The 14,306-nt window shown below is 35.3% G+C and overlaps 1 protein-coding gene across 1 annotated transcript in view; it reads left to right on the top strand.

Annotated features, from left to right (window-relative positions):
- KIF20B (kinesin family member 20B) overlaps window positions 1-14,306 on the top strand; it is a 77,888-nt gene that overhangs the window by 41,062 nt on the left and 22,520 nt on the right. The window contains exons 21-22 of the mRNA XM_080823448.1: window positions 2,795-2,914; window positions 4,836-4,896. Of these exons, the coding sequence (XP_080679574.1) occupies window positions 2,795-2,914; window positions 4,836-4,896 (181 nt within the window). The remainder of the gene's footprint in view (window positions 1-2,794; window positions 2,915-4,835; window positions 4,897-14,306) is intronic.

Genomic DNA, 14,306 nt, shown 5'->3' with positions numbered 1-14,306 from the left:
CTCTTATTTTTATTTTAAAGATTTTATTTATTTATTTCACAGAAAGAGAGAACACAAGTTGGGGGGTGGGGAGAAGCAGAGGGAGAGGGAGAAGCTGACTCCCCACTGAGCAGGGAGCCAGATATGGGGCTTAATCTTAGGACCCCAGGATCATGACCTGAGCCAAAGGCATTCACTTAACCGACTGAGCCACCCAGGTACCCACCCAGTATTTTACAACGCAAAATACTGTGATGTTTCTTGTAATTATATACAGAAGGTCATGTGACAAATATTTCAGTACTAGATTAGATTAGAAATGTAAGACAGTAAAGATGACCTAAACTATAATTAGTTCTAGGAAAATTCTTAGTCAAATCATTAAGTTCAAAGCAGTGTGGCATAATTTGGGAAAGCACTTGTTTGTCCCTCAAAAGATTTGGATTATTTACTTTCTAGACATGTAAACTTCCTGGTTTAAGATACTATTTCTGAGCACCATGATTATCAGTAAGCATTTCAGGCATGGTATAATTGACTTTGACTCAAGTGGAACCAATTACTTAAATAATAGCTCTTTTTTCCAATTAAATAATAACTTCTTTTTCTAATTAAACCTTTTTATTGTATATATTATTTGGAAAAAAATTTTTAAAGACTTTATTTATTTATTTGGCAGAGACAGAGTGAGAGAGGGAACACAAGCGGGGAGGAGCAGAGAGAGGGAGAAGCAGGCTTCCTACTGAGCAGGGAGCCTGATGTGGGGTTCAATCCCAGAACCCTCAGGGGCTCATGACCTGAGCCAAAGGCAGACGCTTAATGACTGAACCACCCAGGCGCCCCTGGAAATATTTTTTAACAAATGTAGATTCAAATGAAAGCCTTCTTCCCAAATGTTTCTCTTTTTTTAAATATAACAACTCCACCGTCAGTGTTCTTTTAGATCACTTTTAGATCACTAAAGTGCACTTTTTTTTTTAATTTAAAAAAATTTTTTAAGGATTTTATTTATTTGAGAGAGAGAGAGGGAGGAGGGGCAGAGGGAGAGGGAGAAGCAGACTCCCTGCTGAGCAGGGAGCCTGATGTGGGGCTCCATTCCAGGACCCCAGGATCATGACCTGAGCCAAAGACAGATGCTGAACCGACTGGGCCACCCAGGCACCCTAAAACACACTTCTAGATCATGAAAACACAAAGTAATTATTTAGATACATATATTATGTTTTATTTAACATAGTATATTAGATTAATTTATCTAATTAGATACATATATTGTGCTTAACAATATATGTAAATACTGTACATACTTACATGTTTTTATTTTTGTATATGGGATCACCTGTATATAAAGATTGCTTTTTAACTTTGAGATTTTTTTCATTCCACTTTTTATAAGGATATCTCTTTTTAAGTTATGTTACTATTATTCTAATAATAGTTATAAAGATTGTTTTCTCTTTTTCAAAATACTGTGTAATGTCAGTGCTAGTACTACTACTACTAACAGCTTACTCTGGGTCAGTTATGCTGAGTTTACACATAATATTTCATTTAGTTCTCAGACAAATATTAGGGGTAGGCTCTGTTTTTAATTATGTATTGTGAGGTATAACTTGTTCAAGTTCACTTAGCTAGTAAATGGTAGAGACAGGATGGAAACTGATGTGGTCTTTATGTGCATATTGATGCAACACATGATCTTTATTTATTATTGGCTGGCAGTTTATACCTGTAAAATTGATAAGGTTGGTGTTTGTTACTACAAGTCCCACATTTTTAAACAAAATAAGCAGATAAACAAATAGTCTTGATGTATGATTATAAAGGAAATATGTATTGTAGTAAGTTTGGAACTTTCAGAAAGTCTAAAAAGGAATGTAAAAATTCCCTGAAACCAAACCACTCAGAGCTACTATTATTAAGTATATTTCCATGTTCTTTATGAAGAACTTTTTTCAATTAATTTTCTTCATTTTATGAAATCTCTAGAATTGATGTGATGGAAATGAAATTGGTGTGAAGATGTTTGTAGATTATCTTTTTTTTTTTTTTTTTTTTGGTGAAGATTTACATACTAGTTCATAGTGCTTTTGATTTCTCTAACAAGTTTGTAGAACTAGGTTACCAGTAACATAAAAGATCAATTGACCTTCACATACATGAATAACTTTTGTTCTTGTAACTGTTCCATTTTCATCCTCTGTGGGCCATTATTAGCTTTTAAAGTATTTCTTGTTTTACTGGATCACATTACTCAATAACCGTTGGAAGACTAAGCCAGTATTTTCCTCTTAGAGTATCTTTATTGATTTCTTTGTGATAATGGTTTTGCTGTTGCAAGGTGCTGTGTTGATTCTTTTTTGAGAGCACTTACAGAGTTTGAGATTCTTAAAATATTGTGAGAAGAAAATGATCTTTTCATATGCATTCTCCTTTAGTGTATTAAGAAATTTCCTGATAATTTGAAGCTATATCATATAGTATGTTAGAATCTATAATTTTTCTAAAGGTTTTTTTTTTTTTTAAGATTTTATTTATTTATCTGCGAGAGACAGAAGAGAGATAGTGAGAGAGCGAGAATATGAGAGGGGGAAGAAGGAGAAGCCCCAAAGTGGGGCTCAGTTCTAGGACTCTGGGATCATGACTTGAGCCAAGGCAGATGTTTAACTGACTGAGCCACCTGGGCACCCCTCTAATGGGTTTTAAAAGATACAAAGATACAAATCTTCGAACCACTGGCCATGAATTTTAAACAACAACAAAAACTTAGCATTTAAAAAAATATTTAATTTGTTTTATAAACATTACTTTTTAGGTATCTGTAATGCGTGATGAAGAGAAATTACTGCGGATTAAAATTAATGAACTGGAGAAAAAGAAAAATCAGTGTTTGCAGGAAATAGATATGAAACAGCGAACTATTCAGCAACTCAAGGTAACAGTCTTGTTTTTAAAAATAGTTTAAGTAGATTCTGTTGGAATGTTTTAGTGGCTACTTAAATGTATGTGTTCTTTTTTTCTTTTAAAGATTTTACTTATTTATTTATTTGAGAGAGTGAATGCGAGTGGGGGAAGGGTACAGAGGGAGAGAAAGAAAGAGAAGAATCTCAAGCAGTCTCCCCACTGAGCATGGAGCCCGACCGATGCTGGCCCTGATCTCCTGATCCTGAGATCATGATCTGAGCCTAAATCGAGAGTCAGACACTTAACCAACTGAGCCAGGCAGGCACCTCAGTGTATCAGTTCTTTATAACAGATTCTCTCTTGACTATTTCTGGAATCTAAAAATTAATTACTTAAATAAGGCCATAGTGATTTGCTTCTAATGTATAGAGTATGGAAAGGAAAAATTAGTAACTTCACAGTAGAGAAACCTGGCAGACACCACCTTAACCAGGTGTTCAAGAATGACATCACCAGTAGTAAATCGTATTGATAACCATGTGCTTCCTGATTTGACGTGCGTGACCAGAAAGGCACATCTCTTATGTGGTATTTTTTTCGCCCAAATCCATAACCTCACTCTAATCATGAGACAACATCAAACAAATCCAAACTGAGGATGTTTGTACACAATACCCGACCAGTAAAAAGTGTCAGGGCCATTAAAGAAAGGGACTACCAAGGACTTCTCACAAATTGGAGGAGATTAAGGGGACACGATTACTAAATTCAGTCTTATATCCTGTATGAGATCCTAGAAGCAAAAAACGATATCACTGGTGAAACTGGTGAAATCCAATACAGTCTATAGTGTTGTTAAAATTATTATAGCAGTGCCAATTTCTTTTTTTCATACAAAGATGATTGTTTCCATATTTTAAATAATAGAGAGTAGAGACTCAACTGCTCATATTTTGGTCCAGTGTTTCTCGATTTTTAAATAAATGTACTGTGGTAATATAAGAGTTAACATTAGGGGAAGCTAAGTAGAGCTTATACAGGATATGTTTGCTATCTTTGTGACTCTTCTGTAAGTCTAAAACCGTTTCAAAATAAAAAGCAAAAAGAAAATGAAGCTCATGTCTTACAAAAAGTGTCCTTTTTTCAAAAGGACACTTAAAAAACAAAATCCCTTTATAAGTGGTTAAATTTGCTTGACATCAGTTAAATGGATTTGGCAACAATTATAAAATGGATTTACTGTATTCTTTGCATGTTGGCTTTTGAATGAAGCAAACTAATGACTATTTAAGTGTAAACACATGATTTTAATTTTTAACTGAATTTAATCCTAATAAAGCAGTCTGTGCTTTCATAATAGGTTTCTGAGATTTCCAGGTTCTGTAATGATTCATTCCAAGACTTGAAATGTAATGAGATAGTGTTGATGTTAAATGAGATAGGGAGTGAAAGTTGGATTACCTGATAGGTTAAAACTAGAATTGGAGGATTTCCAGGGCCCATAATTTACTCTTGCCTCTTTTGGCTTCTGTTACTTTTTTCAAACTTCCTACATAGAGAGGGTGGAGGACCCCATTTTTCTGCCCTTTAAGTTTATTGATAAGAAACTTTTTTTTTATGGCTTTCCTTGTTCCTCCTAAGTTAAATGCATAGTGAACCTCCATTTCTTCATTTCTCCTTTTTCTGGTGTGTAGGAGAACATGGTAGCTTAAAAAAATTGAGTAAATAAAATGACTGGGCAGTAAACTTTGTGGTGGATTAAAGGTGTCAAGTTTTTTCACCCAGCCCTTTTCTCCAGGGCAAAAGAAACTTGGAAGCATGAGACTATTAGTCAGCCTTGTGGGAGAGAGATTTCAAACCCAACATAGAACCCTGTTTTCAGGTCCCACTGTTAAATACCACTGTGCATTTTAGTTACATTTGCATTGAATTCATGCTTTTTCATCTTGCAGGAGCAGTTAAGTAATCAAAATGTGGAAGAAGCTATGCAACAGTATGAGAGAGTGTGCAAAGGTCAGGAACAAACCTCTACTTCCAGTACTAAAATAACTGCAGAATAGGTAGTCACCATAACAATTGAGTTGGCATTTTCCTTTGAAAATTGTAAAGTAAGGCCAACAAAAGATGTAACTTTATCAAAAGAGAAGAGCATTGATTTTAGTGAGTGACTTGTAAACATAAAGTTTATTCTTTTTTTTTTTTTTTTGAAGATTTTATTTATTTATTTGACAGAAGGAGAGCGAGAGTGGGAACACAAGCAGGGGGAGTGGGAGGGGGGAAGCAGGCTTCCCGCTGAGCAGGGAGTCCTGCTCAGTAGGGCTCAATCCCAGGACCCTGGGATCATGACCTGAGCCAAAGGCAGACACTTAATGACTCAGCCACCCAGGCCACCCAAAAAGTTTATTCTTAGAAAAATAAAACATTAAGAAACGTACAATGGAATACTATGCAGCCATCAAAAGAAATGAAATCTTGCCATTTGCAATGATGTGGATGGAATTAGATGGTATTATGCTAAGTGAAATAAGTCAATCAGAGAAAGACGATTATCATATGATCTCTCTGATATGAGGAATTTGAGAGTCAATGCGGGGGCTTGTTGCGGGTAGGGAGGGTAAAAATGAAACAAGATGGAATCGGGAGGGAGACAAGCCATAAGAGACTCTTAATCTCACGAAACAAACTGAGGGTTGCTGGGGCGGGGGTAGGGATAGGTGGCTGGGTTATGGACACTGGGCAGGGTATGTGCTATGGTGAGTGCTGTGAAATGTGTAAGCCTGATAATTCACAGACCTGTACGCCTGGGGCAAATAATACATTATATGTTAATAAAAAAACAGAAATATTCAGTTAAAGGAATATTGATTTCTAAGTAATGGCCAGTATTTTGTGAAAAACAAAGTCATTAGTTACATTGGTCACAATGAATGGAATAGATTTTTAGACAAAATCATGTAGGAATATATGTCAAGTAAAACATCTTTAAAATGAAAATATTTTTTAAAAGTTTTATAAACCATTTAATACTTTAGCTTCAAACTTAGGTGCTGAATTATGCTTTTTTAACTCAGATTTTGATTTTTTAATTTAAAATAGGAAATTACCTTTGTAGATGATACATACGTCTTTCTGTTCATAATATGCACATTCTTCTCTTCCCGCTCACTCACAAATTAACCTCTTGGTTGTGTGAGTAGTAGAGCTGGGATTTGAATCTAGGTCTGTTTCACTCTTAAATTTCAGATTCTTTTCACTTATTTGTGCTGTTTATACTTGGCCAACTAGAAAAAAATGGTGTAGGGTGACCATATTATTACTTGTTTAAGTGATTTGGACATTTGTGGGATTTACTTGGATCAATAATTTCTGTGTGTGTGTGTGTATGTGTGTGTGTGTGTATCTCTACACACTGTCCTATTTTCTCTTGCCCCCCCCCCCCTTTTTTTTTTAAAGATTTATTTGTTTATTTGAGAGAGAGAGAGACCACAAGCAGCAGGGAGGGATAGAGGGCAGACAGAGAAGCAGTCTCCCTACTGAGCAGGGAGCCTGCCTGATGTGGGGCTTGATCCCAGGACCCTGGATCATGACCTGAGCCTGGGGCAGACACTTAACTGACTCAGTCACTCAGGTGCCCCTCTCTTGCCTTTCTTTTAGGCTTTTATCCCTTAAAATTTCCTATTTCCATAATCCTTTTAGGGTTTTTGTTTTGTTTTGTTTTGTTTTGTTTTGTTTTGTTTTTTACTTTGGCTTCTTTGTCATTGTTGGCAAATGTGAACAGATCTTAGCTATTCTGAAAAAGCATGCCCATGGACCAGGATAGAGTTTCTAACATATTTTAATTTTTCCTCTCTTTGCCAAATACTAAGAACTGTGATATAGGCCCATTTTGACTACTTTAATCTGGCTTTCGTCTTCTCCACACTCTTGAAACTTGCTCCCAAGTCACGTATAACCTACATGTTTTCAAATCTATTAGCTTTTAGCAATCCTTTCTTCCCTTTATTTTTTACATTATTCTGACATAATTGTCTACCATCCTTCTTTTCCTTATTTTCATTTTTTATGTAGTATTTACTGTGTGTGAATGTATATTTTTTTCTAAATGAAATGGTAATATGTAGCTGCCCCCCCTTTGAAACTTGTCTTAGCTGTTGTGATCTGTTCTGTACCAGTTACTGCCTGTCTCTCAGAATGAACCACAGCTACTTTGGCAGCTTTCCTGATTAAGGAGTCATCTTCTTTTTTCTCTTTGTTTTCTCACTGGAGAGTCCATTTACTCCTGTGATTACAGTTGTGTGTAAGACGTTCCCCAACAAACAAAAAAGTGCATTTTCACTTCAGCTTCTATATTTCCATTTAAACACTGAATGCCATATACTTAGATATCTTAGTATAAAATTCTTTTTTAAAAAAACTGAGATATAATACATAATAATTACCTTTTAAAAGTGTACAGTTTCGTGCATTTTAGTATATTCACAAGATTGTGCAGTCACTACCTCATCTAATTCCGGAACATTTTCATTACCCCAAAAAGAAACCTTGTACCCATCAGCTGTCACTCTTCAGTCCCTGTCAACCACTAATCCGCTTTCTTCTCTGGATTTGCCTATTGCAGACATTTCATCTAAGTGGGTGCATACAACATATGGCCTTTCGTATCTTATTTCTTTCACTTAGCATTACGTTTTCAAGTTTCATCTATATTGTAGCATGTATCAGTACTAAATTCCTTTTTATGGCTGAATAATATTCCACTGTAATTAATATACTACATTTTTTATGTATTAGTCGATAGATATTTAGATTGTTTCTACTTTTTGGCTTTTTTGACTATTTGTGTACAAAGTTTTGGGTGAACATCTGTTTTCATTTCTCTTGGGAATCTGGAGTAGAACTGCTGGGTCCTCTGATAGTTCTGTGTTTAACTATTTGAGGAACAGTTACATTTTCTGACAGTGGCTATACCATTTTACATTTTTATGAGCAGTAGATGAAGGCTCTACTGTCTCCACATGTTGCCATCTCTTGTTATTTTTCATTAAAAGAATTCTAGCTATCTATATTAGTTTCCTAGGGCTGCTAGGTACCACAAACTCGGTGCTTATGACAACGGAAGTCTATTCTCATACAGTCCTGAAAGCTAGAAATCCAACGGAAAGCTAGAAATGACAATGGAAGTCTATTCTCATACAGTCCTGAAAGCTAGAAAACCAAAATAAAGGCATTGATAGGGCGGACTGTGCTTCTTTTGAAGATTTTGCAGAAGAATCTTTCCTTGTCTCTCTTAATTTCTAAAGGTTGATGGCAATCCTTTTTGTATTCCTTGGCTTATGGCAGCGTAACTCCAGTCTGTCTGTGTTAACATGGCCTTTTTCTTTTGGGTGTGTATGTGTTGGTTTCTTCTCCCTATGGGTCTCTGTCCAAATTACCTTCTTCTTATAAGGAGACCAGTCATATTGGATTTAGGGCGCACTCTAATCTAGGTGACCTTATTCTTTACTTGATTATATCTGCGAGTACCCTATTTCTGAATAAGGTCATATTCATAGTGGATGGACATGAAATTCTATATATACTGGTAGTTATGGTAGACATACATGTAAAGTAGTATGTAATTGTGGTTTTGATTTGCATTTCCCTAATGACTAATGATATTAAGCATCTTGTCTTGTACTGTAGGCCATTTATATATCTTTGGAGAAATCGAAGTCCTTTGCTCATGTTTCAGTTGGGTTATCTCTCTTTTTATTATGGAGTTGTAAGAGTTCTTTATGTATTCTGGATACATGACTTATCAGATAGATTTGTTAATGTTTTCTCCCATTCTGTGGGTTGTTTTTCACTTCCTTGATTTTGTCCTTTGATGCATGAGAGTTTTTAATTTTGATGAAGTCTAATTTATCTGTTTTGATCGATTGTATTTTAGGTATCATGCCTAAGAAACTATTGCTTAATCCAAAGTCATATAGGTTTTCTTCTAAGAGTTTTTAAATTTTAGCTCTTGTATCTAGATCTTTGATTCATATGGAGTTAATCCACTTGAGTGTAATTTTGTATATTGTGTGAGGTAGGTGTCTAACTTAATTATTTTACATATGGAGAATCAGTTGATTCCAGTACCATTTTGTGAAGAGACAGTTCTTTCTCTTACTGCATTCATTGTCTTTGCGCTTTTGTTGAGAATCAGTTGACCATAAATGTAAAGGTTTATTTCTAGACTTTTAATGCCAGTACCACACTATATTGTTACTGTAGTTTTATAGTAAGTTCTGAAATTGGGAAGTGTGGATTTTCCCATTTTTGTTCTTCTTTTGCAAGATTGTTTTGGCTATTTTGGATTCATTGCATTTCCACCTGAATTTTAGGACCAGCTCGTCATTTTCTGCAAAAAAGCCAGCTGGAATTTTAATGGAGATTGTGTTAAATCTGAGGATCTATTTGGGGAAATTGCCAACAAGCAATATTAAGCATGGATATCTTTTCATTTAGCTAAGCCTTTTTAAATTTCTTTCAGTGGCATTTTTTACTTCTTAAGTATATAAATTTTGCACATCTTTTGTTAATTAATTTCTAAGTATTTAATTCTTTGCAATGCTGTTAAAAATGGAATTGTTTCCTTAATACCATTTTTTTGGATTGTTAAGTGCTAGTCTATAGAAATACAGTAGATTTAATTATATTTATCTTGTATCTTGTAAACTTAGCTGATCTATTTTATGAACTCTAATAACGTTTTCTTTCTCTCTCTTTTTCTTATATAAAGTATCATATCATCTGCAAATAAAGATGGTTTTACTTCTTCCTTTCCATTCTGTTTGCCTTTTATTTCTTGTTTTTATCTAAATGCTCTGGCTAAAACCTCCAGAACTATGTTGAATAGAAGTGGTGAGAATGGATGTTTTTGTCTTATTTCTGATCTTAGGGGGAAAGTTTTCATGCTTTCACCATTATGCATAATGTTAGGTGTGGGGTTTTTGTAGATGCTTTTATTAGGTTGAGGAAGTTCATTCCTTTCTGTTCCTAGTTTGTTGAATGGTTTTATCATTAAAACATGTTGAATTTTGTCAGATGTCTTTTTTGCATCCATTGGGATAATTGTGTGGTATTGTTCTTCATTAATAAGATGTATTGCATTGATTGATTTTCATATGTTGAATTAAACTTGCATTCCTAGGATAAATCCCACTTGGTCATGGTGTATGATGGTTTTTATAAGTTGCTGGGTTTAGTTTGCTAGTATTCTGTTGAGGCTTTGCAGCTGTTTTCATATAGGATATTATTGGTCTACAATTTTCTTTTCTTATGGTGAGTGGTTTTGAAGTCTTATTAAATTTTGAACTTGAATGTTTCTGCTCAAACTGCCTTAACTTTCTGGATCTGTCATTCTACTACTGATGTCTACTATTTCTGTTGTTTAGATCAGGAGTTAGCAAATGGCAGCCTTTGACCAAATCCAGCTTACTGCCTAATTTTCTAAGTAAAGTTTTATTGGAACATACTAACACATTCTCTTTTTTATTGTCTGCCAGCTTTCACATTACAGTGGCAGAGGTAAATAGTTGTGATAGGACTTAAAGTAATTACTGTCTGACCCTTTGCAGAAAACGGTGCCTACTCTTGGTTTTAGACTTTAAATATTATTTCCCCTTACCCTCAGTTGTAGTACGTAAATTCTGTTATTTCTTTTTACTAGTGACTCCCCATACTTGTCCTATCTCATTGCCAGTCTTTATGGCAAATTTACTCTCATATAACAACACAGCTGGATCAAATTTTTCTAAAACTCTTCTTTTATTGTGTCATTTCCCTGTTAAAAGTTTTCAGTCCTTTCATACACCCTACTTAATAAACTTTCACCATCTAGCTTGGGAGTTTAGGTTATCTTTTCCTAGCCTAATGTAACTTTTCTGTTCTATCCAGACTAATTTGTTTCGTTCCCTAGTTGTGACTTGCTCTATTTTGCCTCTATTACTGTGATAAAGAAGGCAAATAAGAGACCAAGAAAAAGACCCTAGGAGAAATCACTAAAACAACAATTTCTACATATTTGGAAAATTTTGAGAAATTTTTCCATATATTCACACACAGATAAACTTTATCTTCCCCCCCTTTTTAGCTTTTCTTTTTAAAGGCTAAATAGTATTCCATTTTATTGTTATTGATATATCATTTATTATTATTGATATATCATCATTTATTTAATATGATCTTTTTTATAAATGGGAAAATTTTGTTCCCTTAAGAGAAAGCCTTAAGTAATGCAACAAAATTGATTAGGATAGAGGAAATAAGACTGATTCCAATATACACTGTTGCAGGAAATGCAGTCCTTCATTTGGCTAAAGACATGGTATTGATCCTAAATGAAACATAATTTCAAAGTCCAGTAGAGAGAATACTATATGCTAATTTAATGTACAGTTTTAATTGCTTATAAAGTTAGAATGATGGTTACAATTTACCTATTTTTCTCAAATTTTAATTAAGAAGTAGACATTTGTGGGGGCACCCGGGTGGCTCAGTGGGTTAAGCCGCTGCCTTAGGCTCAGGTCATGATCTCAGGGTCCTGGGATTGAGTCCCGCATCGGGCTCTCTGCTCAGCAGGGAGCCTGCTTCCCTCTTTCTCTCTCTGCCTGCCTCTCTGCCTACTTGTAATCTCTGTCAAATAAATAAATAAAATCTTAAAAAAAAAAAAAAGTAAACATTTGTGAATAAGTCAGAAAGTCAATATAAAAATCACCTGAATACCCTTTATTAGTTTCACTGTTTTTAAGTATTTTGTCATATTTGCATCTGTCTCTTTGTCTCTCTTTCTCTAATATGTATGTATCGAACTGAGTGACTTGAAAGATACTTGCAGACATTGTTGATACTATATACTTAAATATTGTATGATGAAATTAGTAAATACTTACTTTACATAATAAAGTATAGTATATATAAAAAAATTAACAAATTTTATCATCTATTCTCCAGTAAAATGACCTCTTTTTTCTTCTTTTTTAAATCAGTAATTACTTTAAATTTATATTTTTAATTCTTTTTTTAATCATTATCTTAATTTAAATTCAGTTAGTTAACATATAATGTATTATTGGTTTCAGAGGTAGGGGTCAGTGATTCATTAGTCTTATATAATACCCAGTGCTCATTACATCACGTGCCCTCCCTAATGTCCACCTCCCAGTTATCCCATTCCCTCACTCTACTCCCTTCCGGCAACCCTCAGTTTGTTTCCCATGATTAAGAGTTTCTTATGATTTGTCTCTCTCTGATTTTGTCTTGTTTTATTTTTTCCTCTCTTCCCCTATGGTCCTCTGTTTTGTTTCTTAAATTCCACATGAGTGAGATTGTATAATTTTCTTTCTCTGATTGACTTCGCTTAGCATATATAATACCCTCTAGTTTCTTCCACATCGTTGTAAATGGCAAGATTTCTTTTTTTTTTTTTTCTGGCCGAGTAGTATTCCATTGTATACCTATACCACATCTTTATCCATTCATCTAAGTATGACCCTTTTGATGAAAAAAATACTTTTGGTTGTTTTTAGACATATTTTTTGTTATTATAGACATTACCATGAATGAATTTGTATGAAAGTCTTTGTACACACATGTAAATATATTTGTAGGGAAATTCCTAGCAGTGTAATTGTTGGACCAAATGATGTATATTTAAAATTTTGATAAATATTGCTAAATTGTTCCCTAAAATTGTTGTACTAGTTTATATCACATTAAAATAGAGTATAAAATGCCCATTCTGCCCCATATTTGTCAGTATTAGGTGTTACCAAACTTCAGATTTTTTGCCATTGTGATATGTGAAAGTGGTATCACATGGATTCAGGCTTCTGTCATTGTTTCATATACAACTGGTACAGTGATATTCTGAAATAAATCTCATCACTCAGTGAGTATTTCTCATCTGTGGTTTACATGACATTTATATTTATTTCTGTCCCTAGCTTATGAGATGTCCCTTTTTTCCACTTCTTACCTGTTCTCAAATGTTATATGTTGAAGGTTGAAGATGTTCCTCCTTGAAATCTTACTAGGACATGATAGCTCTCGGTGATCCTCTCCTGAATGTTAAGCACTTGATTGCTGGTTCATTTGACATTTATTTAGCTGTAGTAGCTCATAGCTATATTTTATTTTATTTTGCTGTCTTTAGATAGTAGTGAAGAGATTTGTCTCAGCTGTCTTTATGTTGCTTTATTTTGTTTTTTTTTTTTAAGATTTTATTTTATTTTTATTATTTTTGTTTTTTAGAAGATTTTATTTATTTGTTTTTGGAGAAAGATATTGTGGGCAGGCATGAAGGGGGGCTTGTGAGGGGAGCAGAGCGAGAGGGACAAGCAGACTCTATGCTAAACATGGAGCCTGAGCAGGGCTCAAATCCATAACCCTGAGATCATGACCTGAGGCAAAATCAAGAGTCAGGACCCCCCCTTTTTTTTTCAGGTTTTATTTATTTATTTGACAGACAGAGATCACAAGTAGGCAGAGAGGAAGGCAGGCAGAGAGAGAGGAGGAAGCAGGCTCCCCTCGGAGCCAAGAGCCTGACTCAGGACTTGATCCCAGGACTCCGGGACCACGACACGAGCCAAAGGCAGAGGCCTTAACCCACCAAGCCACCCAGGCGCCCCCCTCCTTTTTTAAAGGATTTTATTTATTTATTTGACAGAGAGAGAGAGAGAGAGAGAGAGCGCACAAGTAGGCAGAGCAGCAGGCGAAGGGAAAGGGAGAAGCAGACTCTGCTGAGCGGGGAGCCTCATGCAGGGCTTGATCCCAGGACCCTGGGACCACAACTCGAGCCGAAGGCAGATGCTTAACCAGCTGAGCCACCCAGGCGCCCCAAGAGTCAGAGAGAGAGAGAGAACAAACAGGGGGAGTGGCAGGCAAAGGGAGAGCAAGCTCCCTTCTGAGCAAGGAGCCCAGTGCAGGACTCGATTCCAGGTCCCTGGGATCATGACCTAAGCCGAAGGCAGCAGCCTAACTGACTGAGCCACCCAGGTGTCCTGTAAAGATTTTATTTTTAATTAACCTTTACAGTTAGTATGGGACTCTGACTCACATCCCTGAGATCAAGAGTCACACACTCCGCTGACTGGCCAGCCAGGCATCCCGGTTTATTTTCTGTTTTATTCGTTGAATTATTTCTGATTATTTCCTGAAATGAAATGTATATTATTGGATGCAGTGAGTGAAAAATAGTTCTCTTTCGCTTTTTGTTTTGTTTTGTTTTTAACTACACCTACCTTTCAAGTAATAGGTGGATAGCCATTAGTGATATTAACATTGGTGTTGTGGAACTTTCCTAATTGATAACTGGATATTTAAACTTTTTCTTTCTAGTGCTCGCTTCGGCAGCACATATACTAAACTTTTTCTTTCTAGCCTTCTAGTTTAGAGAA

Source organism: Martes martes (assembly GCF_963455335.1).
Source record: "Martes martes genome assembly, chromosome: 14".
In the NCBI taxonomy this organism is placed as follows: domain Eukaryota; kingdom Metazoa; phylum Chordata; class Mammalia; order Carnivora; family Mustelidae; genus Martes; species Martes martes.
The sequence above is the reverse complement of the archived record's forward strand: the minus strand, read 5'-3'. Positions and strand labels throughout refer to the sequence as shown.